Source organism: Trachypithecus francoisi, unplaced genomic scaffold, assembly GCF_009764315.1.
Source record: "Trachypithecus francoisi isolate TF-2019V2 unplaced genomic scaffold, Tfra_2.0 Lachesis_group6, whole genome shotgun sequence".
Classification (NCBI taxonomy): Eukaryota; Metazoa; Chordata; class Mammalia; order Primates; family Cercopithecidae; genus Trachypithecus; species Trachypithecus francoisi.
In genome coordinates, this window is record NW_022681471.1 from 28,878,998 (window position 1) to 28,891,623 (window position 12,626).

General features: G+C 37.8%; 1 protein-coding gene across 1 annotated transcript in view; it reads right to left on the minus strand.

Moving 5' to 3' along the window:
• The window catches only part of GABRA3 (gamma-aminobutyric acid type A receptor subunit alpha3), a 330,737-nt gene that overhangs the window by 116,426 nt on the left and 201,685 nt on the right, over positions 1-12,626 (minus strand). Inside the window, 1 exon segment of the mRNA XM_033201527.1 lies at positions 9,707-9,774. Within this exon segment, the coding sequence (XP_033057418.1) occupies positions 9,707-9,774 (68 nt within the window).

Here is a 12,626-nt window from a genome sequence, read left to right on the forward strand (position 1 = left end):
TTCCTTTATAAATTACCCAATCTTGGGCAGTTCTTTATAGCAGTGGGAGAATGAACTAATACATCATCTGACAAGGGATTAATAACCAGAAGATATAAGCCACTCAATTAACTCAATAGAAAATATAAATGAATAAATAATCCTGCTTTAAAATGGGCAAAAGATCTGAATAGACATTTCTCTAAAGAAGACATACAAATGCCCAACAGGTATATGAAAAATGCTCAACATCACTAATCATCAGGGAAATGCAAAACAAAACCACAATGAGATATCATCTCATCTCAGTTAAAATGGCTTTTATCTGAAAGACAGGCAATTACAGATGCTTGCAAGGATGTGGTAAAAGGGAAAGCTTATACACTGTTGGTGGAAATGTAAATTAGTATAACCACTATGGAGAACAGTATGGAGATTCCTCAGAATACTAAAGATAGAACTACCATATGATCCTGCAAATCCACTACTGGGTACATATCAAAAAGAAAGGAAATCAGTATGTTCAAGAGCTACCTGCCCTCCCATGTTGATTGCAGCACTATTCACAATAGCCATAATACGGCATTGACCTAAGTGCCCACCAATGGATGAATGGATAAAGAAAATATGGTAGAATACATAATGAAATACCATTCAGCCTTAAATATAATGAAATCATCCTGCATTTGCAAAAACTTGAATGGAACTGAAGGTCATTACATTATGTAAAATACAGTAATCACAGAAAGACAAATATTGCATATTCTCACTTATATGTAGGAGATAAAAAGTTTGATCTAATGAAGATAGAGAGTAGAATGATGATTGTAGAGCAGGGGGAGGGTAGTAGGGAGGAGGGATTACAGGACAAAAGAGAACATAAAGGTATTTATTACCACTGAATTATACACTCAAAATGGTAAGGATGGTGAAGTGTATATGTATTATTTTACCTCAATAAGTAAAAGTAAAATAGATAAATAAATATTACTGAAGGAAACACAATGTGGCTATATGCTATGTACATACAAGAGACACATCTAAAGACATAAAAACACAGAAGGTTTGAAAGTATTGTGATGCACAAATATGTGTGGGAAAATCATAAACATAAAGATAGAGCTGTAAAGTACAAACAAAAGGGCATATTAAAAAATCCTCTTTGAGATAAAATATAATTACACTAACAAATGGAGTTGAGTTACACTAAAAATGGAGTATCTTGAGTGGAAAATGTAACACTCATTTTCACTCATACAAAGTGAAATATACACTTTGTATATTTCAGTAACAGGTACTCAAAATATCTACTGCAAAAAATTGAAATACAAGGAAAAATCAACAAACCTTTAGACTCACGATAAGTGAAAGACCAATCAGACCAATAATTTATAAATTAAAAAAATAGAACAACCCAGTTGGTAAGGATGAGCTAATAAACACTCATAAACTTATCTACTTAACACCTAGTAAAACACACACAGCATATTTACTTCCCACCCCACCCCCGACAAAAAAAAAAATGACCATGTGCTAACATACAGGGCAAATCTCAAGAAACACGAAAAGGTTTTACATCCTACAGACCATTCTCTTTCAATATGAGGCATTAAATTAAGAATCAATAACTAAAAGTTTTATAGTTGGAAATTCAAAAAAAACAAAAATTTCAAGAAACAAAAAAGAAACCTTAAAGGATATTTGAAAATCTTTAGAAGTGAACAATAGTGAAAATGTTTACATATGAAATCTTGTTTGGGGCTCTTAAAGTGATGCTTGGAGGGAAATTGATATCCATAAAGATGCCTTAAAGATAGCCTTTAAGGAAAAGGAAAACCAATAAGTTAATCTACCTCAGGAAACCGAAAGGACCACAGAATACCCCAAGGAAAGTAAAGAAAGAGATGATCCAAATAAGAGCAAAAATTAGTGAAACAGAAAATAAAGATAAATAATACAGATGACGAACAAAACAAAAATAAGGTTACTTTGAAAACACTAATGATACAGAAAATTTCTGATAAGTTTAATCGAGAAAACAAGACAGGGAGAATTGTTATGGGTAGGGGTAAGAATATGGGTACATGGAGCCCAATTACACTGTTTTTTCTACTTTGGAGTGTGTGTGTGTGGCATATGTTTTACATATATATTTATAGGATATAAATATATTTATAGAAATATATTCATATATATGATAAATGTATACATTTATAATTCTATATTATTTAATTTAAACCTAAAATAAATATATTTACATATTTGCTTTAAATATAAAGTATATATATTTACATATTTATTTTAAATTAAAAAAATAAGGCTGGGTGTGGTGGCTCATACCTGTAATCCCAGCACTTTGGGAGGCCGAGGCAGGCAGATCACGAGGTCAGAAGTTCGACACCAGCCAGCCTGGCCAACATGGTGAAACCCTGTCTCTACTAAAAAATACAAAAATTAGCCGGGTTTGGTGGCGCATGCCTGTAATCCTAGCTACTGGGGAGGCTGAGGCAGGAGAATCGCTTGAACCTGGGAGGCAGAAGTTGCAGTGAGCTGAGATCATGCAACTGCACTCCAGCCTGGGCAACAGAGCAAGATTCCATCTCAAAATAAATAAATAATTTATATCCTGTAAATAAATTATATATATATTTATAGGATACATATAGATGGATAGATATGAATGAGAGACAGTTAATTTGGGAATACTTATGAACATACACACAAATACTAAGAATAAAATAATAGTAAAACTAACTAAAAAATATATAAAAAGTTATACCTCCCTGTAAAATCATATTTTTTTAAGGAATGAAAAGATGGCCTAATATTAGGAAATCTATTGATGTAATTAATTAATAACATTAACAGATTAGAGGAGAAAAGTCATGCAGGCCGGGCGCGGTGGCTCAAGCCTGTAATCCCAGCACTTTGGGAGGCCGAGACGGGCGGATCACGAGGTCAGGAGATCGAGACCATCCTGGCTGACACGGTGAAACCTCGTCTCTACTAAAAAAAAAAAATACAAAAAAACTAGCCGGGCGAGGTGGCGGGCGCCTGTAGTCCCAGCTACTCGGGAGGCTGAGGCAGGAGAATGGCGTAAACCCGGGAGGCGGAGCTTGCAGTGAGCTGAGATCTGGCCACTGCACTCCAGCCTGGGCGACAGAGCAAGACTCCGCCTCAAAAAAAAAAAAAAAAAAAGAAAAGTCATGCAATCATCTTAATACAGGCCAAAGGAAGAGTTACAAAATTTCAAATACATTCATTATTAAACACCCACACACACAGCCCACAGGAAACTTTAATACAAAAGCGGCAATATGAAGAAACAGTGTCACCTAGAGTTTATACTTTTGCTGATGCAAAAGACATAGACAATAAACAAGGTGGTGGCAAAACCATCTTGTCTTTAGTAGTACAGACTGACTACTAAACATATAAAAAGATGCTTAAACCTCAAAGGTAATCAGAAAAATGCAAACAAAATAAATTAGATACCATATTATACCCATCACAGTGTCAAAAATAAAGTATAACAATACAAAACATTAGCAAAAGTGCAGAGAAATTGAGCTCTCACACACTGCTATTGGGATTATAATTGATATGATTCATCACAAGAGTATTTGGCCCTAAACTGAAAAAAATTAAAAATGTGCAAGCCCTAACAAACCACAAATTTTATCTTTAGGTACACACCCTACAGAAACTAAAAAATACATGTACAAGAATGTTTGTTGTATTACTGCTTTTAATAGCCAAAAAAGAAACAGCCCAAATACACATTAACAACAGAATGGATGAATGTATGAATACATATTCATACAACATAATAATCTTTGATAGTTAAAATAAATGAATTAGAGTAAAATACATTAAAAAGTAGAGCTTTTAATACCTGGTAAAAAATAAGTTGTAAAATGATACACATACTATGGATGAGTTTTATATAAAAGTTTCAAAACACAAAAGCCACAATTTGTTATTTATGAATGTATGTGATATACACATTCTTGTTTATAACATATGCATATAAATGACAAAAAGACAAAAGCAACTTCATGGTTGTGAATATCTTTGAGGAGGGAGGGAAACAGAGAAATGGTATCAGGGTAAGGTACTCAAGTAACTTTTCTTGTATCTTTAAATATTATTTTTTAGATAATATGCCATAAAAAGACATATGGCACATTTTTAAGATTTTAAAATTTTGGATGATTATATTTATTTTTTCTCTACACAGAGAAATTGACGGCATAAAATAGACAAAGATTTTCCTCCAGTCTGTGCCTCAGACTGCCAGTAAGGGAGAATTTGAAGTAGACATACCTACTTTTTCCAGTACTAGAGAGGAAACAGGTATAATAATTTCAAGTCTACTGCCACCCAGGAAAGAGATCCCTGTGCTACTGTCCTTTTAATTAACAGTTTTTTTTTTTTTTCTTCATGGTGTTTGGATACTAGGATAACTACATAATTTTCATAAGCAGTTGTCATATCAGAATGTATGTTATCTGAATCTGTTGTCTAGAATGATTACTATAATGTCTTTTTCTGTGTTATTTCCCAGGCTTCCACTTTATTTCTCTCATTAAGCTAGATGGTTAGTTCTTTTATTGTATTGTATACTTGCACCGTTACCTGATTGTCCACTGTATACTACTGAGGAAAATCACAAAGTGATTATTTGCCCCTCAAGTATTCCATGACCTTTGGCCAAAAGCAATCAGATTTTGACCTAACCATTCTAGAAATGTAATCAATTCCTTCCCTGCAAATTGATCCCTTGTATATGCTCCAAGGATGACTGCCTACAAATTGACAAATGAATTCTGTTGTTTTGTGAGGCATTTAAATCACATCTTCCAGATAATAAGCCTAAGTCTGCCTCCTGGGAAAGACACTTAATACATTTTCTACACAGGGCAGAGATGACACAGTTCTTGGGGAAGCATTTCTGTCTTGTTAGAGCTTGAATGGCTTCGACTCTCTAACACTGTTTGATGTGTCAAAGCAGGCTCCCAGATAAAGCCTGCAAAGTTTATTCAGCTTTAGCAGTGTATGGGGCAAACGTACTTGATAACTGCATTACAATGAAGGCCTTGCCATTTTCCCATTACAAGGGCCACTCCCTCTATTTTGGCCATCCCATCTTTCCTCTGCTCTTCGCCTTCTCTTCATCATTCCCTATTTTGAAGAAACATAATCGATGTCCTGATTTCAGATGTATTTAGCCCATGAAATAGTCTTATTGGCATTGTTTATATGTCCTGGCTGTTCATGTTACATAAAAATATCCAAGGAGATTCCTGGTCATAGACTCCTAGAAAAAGCTCAAGGACATGGATTCCTTTCTATATTGCATCTGGAAATGCCATATCCTGTAGAATAAGAATAAATTGAAAGCCTAAAATAGACAAAGATTCTCATCTAGTCTGGCCTCAGACTGCCAGTAAGGAGAACTTGAAGTAGACATAGCTACTTTTTCCACTACTAGAGAGAAAACAGGTAAAATAATTTCAAGTCTACTGCCACCAGGAAAGAGATCCCTGTGCTACTGTCCTTTTAATTAACACAGTTTTTTTTCTGCATGGTGTTTGGATACTAGGATAACTGCGTAATTTTCATAAGCAGTTGTCATATCATAATGTTATATGAATCTGTTATCTAGAATTATTACTATAATGTTCTCTTCTGTGTTCTTATTTCCCAGGATTCCATTTTATTTTGCTCATTAAGCTGGATGGTTAGTTCTTTCATTGTATTGTCTACTTGCACTATTACCTGATTGTCCACTGTATACCCCAGAAAATTTCTCTGTGGCAGCTGACACTAGTGGCACTAGCTGGCACCTAGTGGGATCTAAGCAAAGTGTTTCTGGGGAGAGGGTGAGGTTAATAATACCTAAAATTGGCATTTTAAGTTTCCCAGTTATTATCTCCCTTACTCTCCTAACATTACTCCTCTTTTCCCTCTTTATTTTCTCACTAGTTTTCTTGGTATAGTTCAGATAAATATTTGTTGATTACATACCACAGGACCTTGGGTTCCTGCACCTCTGACATGCTCAAGGACTAGGAGAGAAGGTGGAGCAGTGTCTGGAGCCTTAGGATCTTGAGAGCTAGGATGGAAGCTAAGTCAGAAGGGAATTTGGACCAGATAGAAGAGCAGCCAATGTTTTTCTCAGCTGTTACTTTTCTGCTTTCCTTTCCAGTGACAAACAATATGCCTAGAATTATATTCCTAAGCCACTTGCCCACTCTCTCCACATTCTGATTCTTTGCAACCTTTCTCTTATTGCCACTTTCACCCTCTTCCTATACATCTGATGGAGAAAATGGTCTAAACTCTCCTAATAATAGATAATTATAGAAGGTTGCATGGCCCCAGTTCACTAAAATTGGGAGTCTTTTTTGTTCTGTTTCTCTCCTAGGAGATCATGGATACAGGATTGGCATTACCACTGAGGAGCTATGATGCTTTGTGTGACCAGGAAGCTCAATTTGTTGCAAATGAATAACACAAGCCTCACCACGAGCCTGTGAAACTGCCAGGGCAACCATTTTACAACTTATCTCTTGTACTCTGAATTAAATTTCTTTTTTTTTTTCCCCCTCTGACTTTCTCCTTAGAAACATCTACCAATGTTTAGCTTTCATCTTTGCTCAGTTCCCTGCTGTCATAGTTCCTTATTTTCATGAGTGGAGAAGCCACCAAACCTAGTAGCTGAAGCTTGGAGTCATCAATCATTGACTCACCAGTCTTAATAATCACTATTGTCTCCTGAGGAAAGTTATTTTCACTCTATCTGCAGGGCTTGCAACTAATGTTTAATATCATCTCAACAAACACATACAGAGGACCTCTGTCAGGTTCTGTGCTAAATACTGGAGAAACAGAGATGTCCCTGACATGTTTTCTGTCTTTGAAAATTTTTCAGCTAAGTGGAGGAACACAGTCATTATTTTTCCCTCAAATTTGATTTGTTCCATCTCATTTATTCTTGCACTTAATAAAAAGTTGGGAGTTTACCATGTTCCAAACACTGAGTCAGACATTCATGGTATTGGATGAACAAAACAGACATGGCTTATACCTTCATGGAGCTTTTGTCAAAAATGCTGAGAAGCTGTGTCTGTAAGGGCCAGTGTTTGGCCAAGGAATGTAGTGGGTGTAAAATATTATGGGTGGTGGTGTGTCAATGTTCAAAGTGGAAGCATAATTTTCCCCCTTTATGAACGAAAGACTGCCTCTATTTCCTTAGGAAAGTATTTTGGGCTAAAACTCCCTCTTTTCCTGGAAATGAGCCAAGAATCCAGGCAGCCCAAATTTTCATCAACTTTTCCAGGTAGTCTGTGGTCTCAGGGGAGCCTGCATTCTTGGTGAAACTAGTTGCCAAAGTCAGAAGACTGCCTAATGCTTTACCCAAATGCATCCCTGACCCTGGGATCAATTGAACAATCTACTTAGTAGTACAGAAAAAACATTTCTCAAAACACCCGAAATATGCTTTTTAGCCAGAGTGATTGTACTTATTCTACCTTGTGACAGGATGGACATGCAGCTAAAAATAATGTGAAATTCATTTGATCAAACTCTGCCCTCTCTATCAGGAAGGCACTATTCTGTTGCTTCAGCTAAGTAATGTGGAATAAGAACAAACAAGCAATTTAACATGAAACTTCAAGAGAGATAGACAGAAAGTTCCAATTTTTAGAAATTTCTCCAGAGCCTGGGCACACCCATACACACCTGCTATGGTGAGAAAGCAGCAGAGTGAGGAGCTGGTTGGAACAGGGACTGTGTGTGTCCTTCTCTGGTATGCCTGGGTTTAGGTATCTGTTTGCATGTGTGTGTCTATAGAATTCCTAGAATAGTATATGGGCTGTGTACCCTGTATGTATTTGTTATGTGTATGTATATTTGTCTGCATGTTATTTGTGGTTGTTGGTGCATGAATGAAAATGAGTGAGTGTATGTGTGTATGAAGAGTCACTTCATTTATCCTGTTTATAAACATCCTAATTCATAATTAATTCCCAACAATAGAAAAAGAGCTACATACACCTAGTGAGTATGGCTGTTTCCAATGGCCTGTGAGATCTCTGAATATAGAGCTTCCTAGGGCCCTTTAATGCATAGTTGGGCTCCTAAGGAGTACTTGTTGAATGACCAACTGGCAACAATTTTAACACATGCCTGGATTTTAACACATGCCTGTGGGAATTACTAGTCAACAAGTTGACAGAGGGTAAGGAAGACATACAGGCTTTCTTGCTATCCCTAAGAAAGAGCCATCTCCTCCATTCCTCATATCATACATACCCCTTAATGAGTTCTCCCTGTGTGTCAAATGCTGTTAAGTGCCAGGGAAGCCATGGAGACTTGGCACTTGCCCTAGAGGAGTTCAAAGGAAGTCTAATGTACCCTTCTCTTTATTCTACACTTGAAAGACAAGGTTCAGACCTCTCCTTTACCCGTGCCTGGACTTCCAAACATTCACATACTGATTATTTCTTCTCCTGAGAACTAGCCAGCATTTCCAACTGACTCCTAGATCTTGCAGCTGATTGAAGAGTCATGTAAAATCAATGGGCCTAAATCAACTGTCAGGCTCCAGACTTTTCCCCTTTGTACTCCATCCTGCACAGACCACCAGATCAATCATTCCAAAACAACACATATATTTTTACTGCCCTAACAAAATCTACCCAATGGCTCTGCATTACCTATAAGAAAACCTCTACCACTTCCCTATACAACTGTTTGTGTTAGTCCAACAGGTGGAAAGAAGCTTTGTCCCCTGCCAGGTAGTAGTCCCACTGAAAATAGACATACAGAAAAAAACTCTAAGTAGTGAACATGGGCATTTCATTATCTTCAAACATATTTTCCCTGATACTAGGATTTTTATTTGCAACACAAAGTCAGTCATTCAACAAAAACTTATTGAGCATCTAATAATGGCCAGGTATACAAAGCAGATAATAGCTTCTTTGTGTCTCTAAATCATAATTATTCAATTGAATATTTGATACTCATTATATATTGATAGGTTATCTATTTGAGTGGGGCCTTCTGCTTCAACTCTCCACTGTATTCTTTGTTTTGAATACAATGGATAATGGTGAGAAAAGGGGCCACCTTTTGCTAGCTCTGCTGTGCCCTGCCCTATCCCTTTTTGAGTCTGCAGTGAAACTCTCTCCATGCCCAAATCTGTACAAAGAATAGTTTCCAGAAGCGATTTAGATTCTTTCTCCAAACTATTTGCATCATTCTGGCCAGTCCATGTCCCTAGTGGATGAAGCCCAGTTGCAAGGAACAGACTTCTTGGAAGTCTGTTTTACTAAGCTGCTTTACTGAGAATCCCCACCACAATTCTCTCCTAATATGACCTATCTGTACCAGTATGTGTGGTGCCAGCAGAGTGTGAAGGGAGAAGTCAGGGAAGGTTTAATTGAGGATAGGGAGCCAAACCAAGTTTTGAACGATGTGTCGTGGGAGAAAGATAAGGGCACCCCTGAAAGGGTTATATATATTACATGTGAATAGGTGAGGAGAGCAGGGCAAAGATGGATTTGGCTAAACGTACGGTGGCGAGGGTAGGAAATTCGTATGAGAAAAGACCACTCCTTAGAATATAGCTACAAGGCCCTGCCTTAGGAAAGCTCCAATTTATTTTCTTTGGTCTAGTGCATCCTCTTTTACATTTAACTTTGCAAGAACTTACCATGTCAGTGTCTGACACAGGGCCGAAACTGGTCACGTAGATATCAGTCTTCACTTCAGTCACTGCATCTGCGTGAAAGAAAGTAGAAAAACAGAGTGTCAGGAAAGGTTTTTGTCTTAGCTCAGAGAGAGTCCAGTGCAGTACTCTGAATGACAGCCAACTTACCCCTTCTGAGAAAGGAAAACCCCTCAAAAACTTCTCATCTGTGCTATCTCTTCACAGGGAACATGCTGGGTACAGATTCAAAGTCTATCCCTTTAGATATCATTGAAAATGACAGCAGAATACCAAAACAACAAAGTTTAGATAGGGCCCTTAGAGATCCCTGACATTCACAGGAGCTGAGCTCTCACTGGGCTTACCCTTACCTGTAGTAGGTTACAAATGTTACAATATCCAACACTCTTCCACTTCTAGGAAGATAGGATGATTGTGCTTCCACTCCCCTGCCTTTTTAAGTAGAGAGGGGCAATAGGAATGGTTCTGGCTGTGGGAGAAAGTAATATGTGTGTCTCATGGCTGGAACAATTAATGTCTTATGCAAGACCCTCCATGTCATGATGATCATAAAAACACACATTGATGTGGTGCTACAATAAAACTGAAAAAGTCTGGAATGATGAGCTAATATATGGAGGACCCACTGCCCTGGAAAGTTGCCTGGATCCACAACAGACTTTGCATGACTGAGAAATAATCTTTTGGGGGGTTAAGTGTCCCATATTTGGAGATAATTGATATCATTTGATACACTCTTTGCATTGATTTTCCTTCACTGTAACCATTTGTTTTACTTGTCAGTCTTCCCACCTAACCCAAGAACTTCTGAAAGGTTTATTACTCGGATGGTGCTCATTAAACATCAAGTTTTGCATGAATGGATTAATCTCATCACACATCGCATATTTGCCAAATTGGAAATTAATACTGTCTTAGTCCATTCAGGCTGTTACAACAAAATACCTTAGACTGGGTAATTTATAAAGAATATAAATTCATTGCTCACAGTTCTGGAGTCTGGGAAGTCTTCGATCAAGGCACCAGCAGATTCAGTGTCTGGTGAGGGTCCATTCCTCATAGATGGTGACTTCTATGTCCTCACATGATGGAAGGGGCTAGGGAGCTTGCTCAAGCTTCTTTCATAAGAGCACTAATACCAATCATGAGGGTGGAGCCCTCCTGACCTAATCGCCTTCTAAAGGCCTCAACTCTTAGTTCTATCACATAAATTGCAGCATACAGATTGTGGGGAGACAAAAACATCCAGAACAGCAGTTACCCAGAGAAGTGAAGTTTTTCCACTACTGAGTTTCTCTTTTCCTGCTTCTTTCAGCCCTATTTACCCCCACTGCAGCCCAGTTAGCCTACCCATTCCTGCATACCTCAAATGGAGCATGAGATAAGGCAGGCTATCCCAGCCTTGCAAAGCCCATTTCAGCCTACCAGGCACCTCAAGATTACAGTAAACCAAACAAGTGTCACTCCAGCCCACCACACCTGACCTGAATTGAGCACACTAGTAACACAGCTAACAGGAGTAAAGCCTACACAAGACTTGATGTATGTCTATAATAGAGCTGGCTACTGCAGTTTATGGTGCTATTTCTTTTCTCTCACAGAAAGGTAGGGAACACATCTACTCCATCTGTACCATATTAGTTGTACTCATCCAGACCTGAGTTTTGGCCCAAATGTATTTTAGCTCTCGTTGATTTCCCACTTTCCAGAACCATTCCTTAGGCTTAATATATTGTGCCCCTACTCAGGCATTTATGTGTTCAATATACTCAAGGCCACTACACTCATCCATAAACATTCCCATTTTGAGAAGAGACTATGAGTATCATTTAATAATAATCAACACTATAATCAATTCACCAAAAGACACAATTTACTCCCAAGTTTAATCAGAAAATAACATGTCTCTGAAACTAGAACTGTGTTTTAAATAGCTGGGCTCTCATCTAGAGCAGAGGATTATTTGGAGCTATTTCTGTACTTGAAGGAGAAGAGACAAAACTTCAGAACCAGAATATGCTCCCTTAAGATTTCTCCCTTCAGACACATTTCCAGGCTCATTGGTTAAAGAAGGAAATGCCCATATACCTACTGTGTGACATAATGACCTCCAATTGTCCTATCCCCAAATACATAAAACAAAATACATTCATTAATGGAAGAAACCACCATTATATTTGAATCCAATATTTCAGGCAAAAACATTGCTGATACAGAATAACTTTCTACATCAATATGGTTGTAAAATTGTAAGATAGTCATGCAGACTTCCAACATCCTACAGATAAGAAGAGAGATAGTAGGGAAAGTCTATAAAATTTATAGGTGGTATGGTTTGACTCTGTGTCCCCATCCAAATCTCACCTTGAATTGTAATCCCCATAATTCCCATGTGTCAAGGCAGGACCAGGTGGTGGTAATTGAATCGTGAGGGCGGTTTTCCCCATGCTGTTCTCATGATAATGAGTGAATCTCATGATATTTGATGGTATAAGTGTCTGGCATTTCCCCTGCTGGCACTCATTCTCTCTCCTGTTGCCCTGTGAAGAGGTGCCTTCCACCATGATTGTTAGTTTCTTGAGGTCTCCCAAGCCATGCAAAGCTGTGAGACAATTAAACCTATTTTCTTTAGAAATTACCCAGTCTCACATGAAAAAATGCTTGTCATCACTGGCCATCAGAGAAATGCAAATCAAAACCACAATGAGATACCATCTCACACCAGTTAGAATGGCAATCATTAAAAAGTCAGGCAACAACAGTTGCTGGAGAGGATGTGGAGAAATAGGAACACTTTTACACTGTTGGTGGGATTGTAAACTAGTTCAACCATTGTGGAAAACAGTATGGCAGTTCCTCAAGGATCTAGAAGTAGAAATACCATATGACCCAGCCATCACAT